Source organism: Mauremys reevesii, unplaced genomic scaffold (genome assembly GCF_016161935.1).
Source record: "Mauremys reevesii isolate NIE-2019 unplaced genomic scaffold, ASM1616193v1 Contig25, whole genome shotgun sequence".
NCBI classification, from domain to species: Eukaryota; Metazoa; Chordata; order Testudines; family Geoemydidae; genus Mauremys; species Mauremys reevesii.
The window spans coordinates 524,624-532,963 of NW_024100835.1; the positions used below are offsets into that span (position 1 = coordinate 524,624).

At 56.0% G+C, this 8,340-nt stretch overlaps 1 protein-coding gene across 1 annotated transcript; it reads right to left on the reverse strand.

The window, feature by feature from the left end:
* Positions 1-406: 406 nt before the first annotated feature.
* Positions 407-7,872, reverse strand: LOC120393604 (C-type lectin domain family 4 member F-like). The gene is made up of 7 exons (XM_039518231.1): positions 7,812-7,872; positions 5,464-5,583; positions 4,519-4,626; positions 3,236-3,376; positions 2,743-2,894; positions 1,712-1,830; positions 407-822 (listed from the first exon to the last, which is right to left on the reverse strand). The coding sequence occupies exons 1-7, from the start codon at positions 7,870-7,872 to the stop codon at positions 660-662; spliced, it is 864 nt and encodes a 287-aa protein (XP_039374165.1). The 3' UTR covers positions 407-659.
* Positions 7,873-8,340: the final 468 nt, after the last annotated feature.

An 8,340-nucleotide genomic window follows, 5' to 3' on the forward strand; every position in this document is an offset into this window, starting at 1 on the left:
CTCTAAGGGTGTGTTGATTTGTTCCGGTGCTAGTGTAGGGAGTGTCCTGAGTAGATGATGCAGTTTCTTAGTATATTCCTCAGTGGGATCTGAGGAAAGTGGCCTGTAGAATTTGGTATTGGAGAGTTGTCTGGCAGCCTCCTTCTGGTAGACTCCTGAGGGTCACAATGACAGTCTGGACCTATACACAGAATGCTTCTGCCGACATGCACAAGCAGAAAATGTGGAAAAACATCACTTGCCTCATAACCTAAGTCGTGCAGAATGCAATGCCATCGACAGCCTCAGAAATAACCCTGACATTATAATCAAAGAGGCTGATAACGGAGGTGCTGTTGTCATCATGAACAGGTCTGATTACCAGAAGTCAAGAAAATCATTATTTATTGGGTGATTGTGAAACAATAACTCCACAATCCAAGGAATTTATTCAGTGACAGACCTGGAAACATACAAATTACAGAGCCAGCCACACTGAGCGGCATAAGGGCAGCTGTCGCTGCTACAACCAGAAATATCACAGCAAGACAAAGCGTCCCTGCGATGCACATCCCATGCGGCCCCCTCCAGTGCCCAAAGCTCCTCATCGGCAGGTGGCTGGGAAACATGCTCCATAGCTTGGAAATTAAGGCGCTTTCTCAGGTGCTGGGACCTGAATGTCACAGCCCAGCCGGTCCATGGGCCTGCTTACAAATCCACCTGAAAGGCTCAGTGCACTTGTAATCATTCCACAAATTCCGCTTTCTTGGCTCGGTGTGAACACAGTCTTCTCCACCATCCTTCTCCGGATCGTGATTGTTTGGCTCATTCTCCGCCCAGAACCTACAGATCAGAGTGTTAATGTCTCTGTGGAGAACCACAGCCAGTTCCCGAGCTCAGTTCTGCTCTGTGGACTCTGTTGCTGGCAGGGGACCAAGACACCCAGCAGTGACGCGGTGAAGCGATGCACCCCCCGGCCACCCCTCAGAGTTCTCCACAGCTCTTGTGGCCATGGTAACGAAGGGCTTCTGACGGCCGGGGGTAGCACCTGCCCTGCGCCTGACAGGTCAGCAAAGAGCCAAAGTCAGTGTGTGGCTCCAAACGCTGAGCAGCAGCAACTCGGATCTCAGTGCCCAGAACCAGAGCAGGTGGCACAGCACGTCCCAGGCACCCCCGGGATGGGAACGCAGGAACGGGAAGAGAGGGCAGCGGGGGTCAGTCATTAACTTCTCCCTGGCCCTGCTTATGGGCCTCGCCCACAGCCCCCTGAGGTCACTGCACCGACTGCAGCTGGCTCCGGCCATGCCCCCGGCCCCACAGCCTCCCCGTGCCCAGCCTGACCGAGGGGAGAGCGCAGCGCAATCCCAAGGAGAGCGGGAAACTGCCGCTCACTCCAGACTCCCCTGGCTGCACTGAGTCGACTTGGGGCCAGATCCTCAGCTGGTGTAAATCCCTGTGGTTCATTCAAGTCAATGCCGAGTTACCCCAGGGGAGGCTCTGGCCCTGGGTCTCAGTGGGCACTGAACACACACTCCGTGTTGAGGCTCCTGCTCTAAGCAAAGGGGCATTAGCAGAAATTCCTGAGAGGATTCACTGCTGTCGTGGCAGCACCCGGGGGCCTCCCTCAGGATCGGGCCCACTGTGCCGGGTGCTGCATAGACACCAGGGGTCGCACAGACGCTGCCCGAAAGAGCTTGTGACCAAACATGTAACAAATAATCACGTCTCTCACCCCCTGCTTGCATCTGCTCTGTATTCTGTGCCGTCCACCCAGCGCCAGCTGCCTTCTGTCTCCCGGTCGGTGAGTCCAATCCAGTGATCTTGTCCCTTGGTCTCGTTGGAGAGAAACTCCTGCACAACACAGTTTGCAGCATGTGCAGGTCACCCAAGAGAGGCTGCAGGATGCAGCCGCAGCTGCCTGGGCTGAACAGATTTTGGGGGAGAGGAAAGGGCGTCTGGTGGTGTGAGCAGGGCACTGGGCAGCGGGAGACGCGGTGTCCTGCCTCCAATGCTGACAGTGACTAGCTGGGAGGCCATGAGGGAGCCCTGGAGCAGCTCTGTGTCTGTGTCTGTATCTGTATCTGTATCTGCCTGGGGCTAACAGCAGGGACCTGTCTCAGAACACTCCCCCCACGGCCCCCTCAGAGCTGGGCTGCGGCAGGTACTGACGGGCACCTCAGAGTTCACACCAGCCCCCTGCCCTTGCAGGAGGCAAAGCTCGGAGCAGAGAACTGGGTGCAAAGTCTGGCCCTGCCGGAGGGTGGGATTTTCCTCCTCCGAAAGTGCCGCAGAGGCCTGGGATGAGGGCTGCAGTGGGCACGTGGGGAGAGAGGATTCTCTGAGAGGTGCATGGCCCCTTGCACACAAGCCTTCCAGATACAGGCGTCTACATTGTCCAGCAGGAGCTCAGGCCTGGGGAGAGGGATCAAAGGGGTCCTCACTGGGAAAGGCCATTGGGTTTGCAGGAAATGCTACATGGGAAGTAGGGAAAATCAGAAATGAGCCTGACCCCAAATCCCCCTCCCCCAGCACCCCAGACTCTGGGAAGTCCAGATCCTGGCTCTGTTCCTCTGCCACATCTCTGCTTTTCAACTGATGAGTGAAACCCTTGAGTCAGGTTCCAAGGCTTCGCATCCCTTGCGGGATAATTTGCCACAAGACACATCAGAGATTTGCAACCTCAGCTGCCACCTTCCACCTCTTTCTGGTGTGAAACAAGGTACTGACCCATTATCCAAGCCCCTAGGAGCTTCCTGCGCTCACCTGTTCCGCATGGGAGGAGACAGAGGTCAGGTGCGAGTCCTGAGACACACAGAACTGCTCGGCCTCGTCCCACGACTTTTTTTCATGTGAAAAGTAATAGAGGTTCCCATTGAAAAACGTCCAGCCCCTGGAGACCTTTGTCAGCACGTCACCTAGGAGCAGAGACTGAGGTGAGAAGCCCAGGCTAACGTCACAGGGACACACACAGGGAGCTCAGGGTTTCTAGTGCTGCATTTCTCTTCCCCTTCAGCTGCCCCCAGCCCAGGGAACTTCTGAGTGGGTGCTCCCATTAGGCTAACGAGGCCTAGGGTGTAATTTAACGCCACACCGATCACCACGGTGTGGGCCCAGGTGCAGCCACCGGTGATTTTCAATGGAAGAGAACTCGGTGCTGGAGAAAGTCGCTGCGTTGTCAGTCTGAGAGCCTGAAATCCTCCGTTCATCCTCGGCACCAGAAGAAACAGCACCAGCCAGCACTGCAGCTAGTACTTACTGCAGCGACCTTGCATGGCTGCTTGCGCTGCACTGACGTTGTCCAGCTGGATCTGGATTTCTCCATACGCTGCACTGACTTTACCCAGCTGGGCTTTCAGCTTCCGGACTCCTGCCTGCGCTTCATCCAATAGCTGCAGAGCTAGAAGAAAGTCACAGCGATGTCAGTGGAGACGCAGAACACTTGATTATCAGCACGTGCAGTAGAGTAGCACCTGCCGGCCCTTGTGTGCCAGGTGCTGTACGGACAGGAGGGGACAGTCCCTGCTCTCAACAGCTCACAGTCAAAATACACACGAGGTGGGAGAAATAAAGGATGATTTTCCTGCAGGGGAACTGAGGTGCAGGGAGAGGTGCCCAAGATCACACAGGAAGTTTGCAGCAGAGCTGGGAATTGACCCCAGCTCTCCTGAATTCTAGCCCTGTCCCCCGAATCTCCCCAGCCACCTCTTCACAATCGCTCCCCCCTTGTGAGCTGTGAGCGGGTCCCCTGCAGCATGGGGCAGAGCTGAGGCTGCAAGAACATCCATGGCCCCGAGCCCTGGCCCCGGGCTCCAGGCCGGGATTTTGAACAGCCCAGCGTTCAGGCGAGTTCTGTGCCGGGGTTTAGTTCAGGCCCATTTTCTGACTGGACTCTGAATAACCTGATCCATGGACGGGTTTGTACGTGCAGCCCTGAGCCAGACAGACAGACAGTTGTGAGACGTGGCCACAAGGGGGCGCTCTGCCTCCAGCAATGGGACTGTGGCAGGTACCCAAATTATTGGAGCTGCACAGGGAGGGCTCCGGGACTGGGGGGCAAATGGAGACCCACGAGTGCAGCTCCACTGACGTCCTGCTTACAGCAGGGTCTGAATTCGGCCCTGTGTGTCTCATGAGCTGCATCCGTCTTTCCCGCCAATGCAACCCTGACAATACAGGGGCCAAGGCGAAAACTATGGAGCGAAGGGAGCAACGGAGAAAGGACGGAAGATGGTGACCACTAGGCATCCTGCGCAGGAGCATGGGGCGGATGCAGCCAGCCTGCCACTGCCAGGAAGGGAGCTAGGAGGGAGCCAGGAGCAGCCACCCGTCCCTGGGAACAGAGCCTCCGCTGGCAGAGGAAGGTGCAGAGCAGCAGCTCATTAGACAGGGAACGGGACCACCTGGCAGGGAAGTCTATGGAGGGGAGCAGGAGGATGCCAGGCACCCACCATCCCTGTAGGCAGGAGAGTGCTCAGCTTCCAGGCGAAGGGAGGGGAGCTGACCCACCCTGATGCCTAAGACCCTCGTCCTGCGACTTACTGTCCGAACCCTTTGCTGACGCGTCCGAGGCGTTGTCAGGCTGCAGAGAGACTTGGAGCTTCTGCACCGCTTCCTCAACTGCTTGCAGCTTGCTCTGTGCCTGGAGATCTAGAAATCACACGTCTGCAGGTCAGCGACTGAACCGAACTGCGGCTGGAGACCAGCCACACGCAGAGAAGGAACATGATCCGAGTGCGAGGCTGTTCTCTATGACGTCTTTTATTTTAATCTTGGACAGCTTCCCTCCCGAGGAGGGACACTGGCACAGCCAAGGCCCCGTTCGGGGCTCTCTCCTGGTGTATGTCACAGAGCAGTGACCTGGAGCGGCCGGCTTCAGCCTCATGAGACGCGGCTCCCTCCTGCTCCTCGCCCGGGCCCGGCTGCCAGGGAGACTGGCCAAATGTGCTGGGGGGAGGCGCAGTGGGAGAAGGACAGAGCCCCCCGCAGGTAACTCTGGCAAGGCGGGGAGTGCATGGTGGCCCTGGGCTGGGCACAGGGGTCGCTGGGCAGAGGAGACACGTGGGGCGGTCACGTGTCCTCCCCTTTAGATTGTGGCCCCCCAGTACGGGGAGGCACCAGTCGTCTTTGCCACTCACTGCCCCTAAGGAACAGGGGCTTGTCTCCCCTCTCCTCCAAGAGCTCTCCACTCCAGCTCCCTGTTTTCAGCTGTTTGCTGGCTCCAGGGCAGGGACAGGGCAGGGACAGAGCAGGGAATTAAATCCAACAATCTGAGCTTAGAAAGTTTGTGCTAGTATCAAACCAGCAGGGCAAGATCTTACAGCTCCATTCAAACTCCCTGGAGCAGGAGATTTATTTGGAGGGACAGACTGGAAACGCAGTTGGTATTCTGCTGAAATGTGGAGGTGTCCCCCTCCCCTGCAGTTGACCTAGCTGGCCTGTATGGAAGTTGGCAAACGTTGGGCATGGAGCTGCAGTTGAACTTACCTAGAAGTATCACAGCAAGGAGGGACGTGGCCAGGGCCAGACCCAGGAGGAGAAGGACAGCAGTGACGATGATTCCCCGTGCCCTGTGCCGCCAAAGGACCGATGTCTCAGGAGGGTTTCCTTGAAGGAGAAGAAGAAACGTATCCATGGAAAGTTACAGCTCAGATGCCATTGACCAAGGAAACTCCACCCCCAGATCCAATAACTGTTCCGTAACACCATCCTCTTTGGAACCGCCTTTCAGGTGGTTGAAAGCAGCTATCAAATCCCCCCTCCCTCTTCTCTTCTGCAAACTAAACAATCCCAGTTCCCTCAGCCTCTCCTCATAAGTCATGTGCTCCAGCCCCCTCATCATTTTTCTTGCCCACTGGACTCTTTCCAATTTTTCCACATCCTTCTTGTAGTGTGGGGTCCAAAACTGGACACAGTGCTCCAGATGAGGCCTCACCAATGCCGAATAGAGGGGAATGATCACGTCCCTCGGTCTGCTGGCAATGCCCCAACTTGTACAGCCCAAAATGCCTTTAGCCTTGGCAACAAAGGCACACTGTTGACTCATATCCAGCTTCTCCTTTGTCGTTGCATAGAGCCTAGCTGAGCTCAGTGCGTAGCTGCCGCTGTCTGCAGCTGCACCCTCCACTTCCATCGGCCCCATCTCCCTGCCTGTCTCCTGACCCTTCCACTGCATCTCTTATGTGTTCAAATCCAGAACAGCTGCCACACGGCACCTGGATTGCACTGAAACCAAAGGGGATAAACAGGCCCTTGTTCAGCTGACACCTGTACAACCAAACATAAGAATGTGAAAACGGCCAGACTGGGTCAGACCAAAGGTCCATCTACCCCAGTATCCTGTCTGCAGACAGTGGCCAGTGCCAGGTGCCCCAGAGGGAATGAACAGAACAGGGAATCATCAAATGATCCATCCCCAGTCGCCCATTCCCAGCTTCTGGCAAAGAGGTTAGGGACACCATCCCTGTCCATCCTGGCTAACAGCCAATGATGGACCTATCCTCCATGAACTTATCTAGGAACTCTGTTGTGGTCCTGGCCTTCACAATATCATCTGAGAAGGAGTTCCACAGGTTGCATATTGTGAAGAAATACTTCGTTTTGTTTGTTTGTTTTAAACCTTCACTTGGTGACCCCTAGTTCTTGTGTTATGAGAAGGAGTAAATAACACTCCCTTATCTACTTTCTCCACACCAGTCATGACGTTATAGATCTCAGTCATATTCCCCCTTAGTCGTCTCTTTTCCAAGCTGAAAAGTCCCAGTCTTATTAATCTCACCTCATATGGCAGCCATTCCATACCCCTAATCCCTTTTCTGAACCTTTTCGAATTCCAATATATCTTTTTTGAGATAGGGCAACCACATCTGCACGCAGTATTCAAGACGTGGGTGTACCATGGATTTATATAGAGGCAATAGGATATTTTCTGTCCCTTTCTTAATGATCCCAAACATTCTGTTCGCTTTTTTGAAGCCGCTGCACATTGAGAGGCTGTTTTCAGAGAACTGTCCATAGTGACTCCAAGATCCCTCTCTTGAGTGGAAACAGCTAATTCAGACCCCATCGTGTTATAAGTACAGTTGGGATTATGTTTTCCAATGTGCGTTACTTAGCATTAATCAACATTGAATTTCATTTGCCATTTTGTTGCCCAGTCACCCAGCCAAAGCCCTGAGAGGGGCCCCTTGTGCTGGGAGCTTTAGGAAAACAGCCTGGTCCTTATCTCAGCACTTCCAGCTCCATTTGCTCCTTGTCCTTGGAGGAACAGGCTCCCTTCCCTCCCCGTCCCCGAGCCCTGGGGAAAACCCTTCTCTGCTAACACAGCTACATCTCCCTGCCCCTGCTCACGGTTAGACGCGTGTGCTCGGGCAGGGAAGGGGCAGAGGGTAAGGAAAGGAGGTGTCACTGTGAAATGGGGGGATGAGAGGGAGCTGGTCCCCAGAGATGGAGGCTGTGAGGATTCGACCCTGGTGATCTCCTCCTGGGAGAGGCTGACGGTGGCAGTGAGCTGGGGAGGGGGAGCCTGGCTGGCTTTTATGGCCAGCCCATGGCACTGCGCTGCCCGGCAGGAGGCTGGGATGCCGTGCAGGGACTCCCATCTCTCCCCCTGTGCCCTTCTCCCGCTGGGGACTGGCAGGGGAGAGAACGCACTGGGAAGCACTGACCGAGCACCCTCGCCCACTGCCCGTGGTGCTGCCTGGCCAGCACAAGGCTGAGCTCTGGGTTCGTGGTCAGTGGAGCAAGCGATCGCTGCCCAGGACGCTCTGCAGAGACCACAAAGCCAAGGAGAGGCCAGCGGGAGTCCAGGGTCCAGTGCAGCCTCTTGTGTTTACCTTTGGGCTGGGGAGCAGCTTCCATCATCGGCATGTTCTCATAGATATTGTCCCTGGCCATTGTCCTGCCTTCGCGCTGAGCCGAGCCTCTGATCACTGGCCTGTGGGTCCTTTCTGCAGCCTGCTGGGTTAGAGCCTCCCTCTGACAGCAGCCCTGGCCCAGAAATAGAAATGGGAAGTGATGCCTGGTGGTTGGATGAGGGAAGGAGGGGTAGTGGGAGGTCTGGAGATAAGAGATGGTTGCACGGGGGAGGGAGGTGGAGGGGGAGGGCATGGAGGGGAGAGACAGGTGGATGGGGGAAGGAGGCGTGAGGGAAGCGGATGACAGTGCTCTGTCAGCAGTGCCTGGCCATAGGTGCTGGATCTAGGGGGGCTGCTGCACCCCCTGGCTGGAAGCGGTTTCCATCACATGCAGGGTTACAGTTCGGTTCAGTGGCTCTCAGCACCCCACTATTCACAGTGCTCCAGCCCCCTGGGCCCAGCCTTTCATGGCCCCCTCTTGCGGGTGGGGCTCTGGCGAGAGCGTAAA

Excerpts from the sequence above, each read along its gene's own strand:
- LOC120393604 (XM_039518231.1), bottom strand. The coding sequence starts at position 7,872 with ATGGCCAGGGACAATATCTATGAGAACATGCCGATGATGGAAGCTGCT. Across the intron at positions 3,377-4,518 it reads GTCAGCAAAGGGTTCGGACA|CTCTGCAGCTATTGGATGAA; the intron begins GTAAGTCGCAGG and ends ACTTTCTTCTAG. Across the intron at positions 823-1,711 it reads AGAGCAGATGCAAGCAGGGG|GTTCTGGGCGGAGAATGAGC; the intron begins GTGAGAGACGTG and ends TCTGATCTGTAG.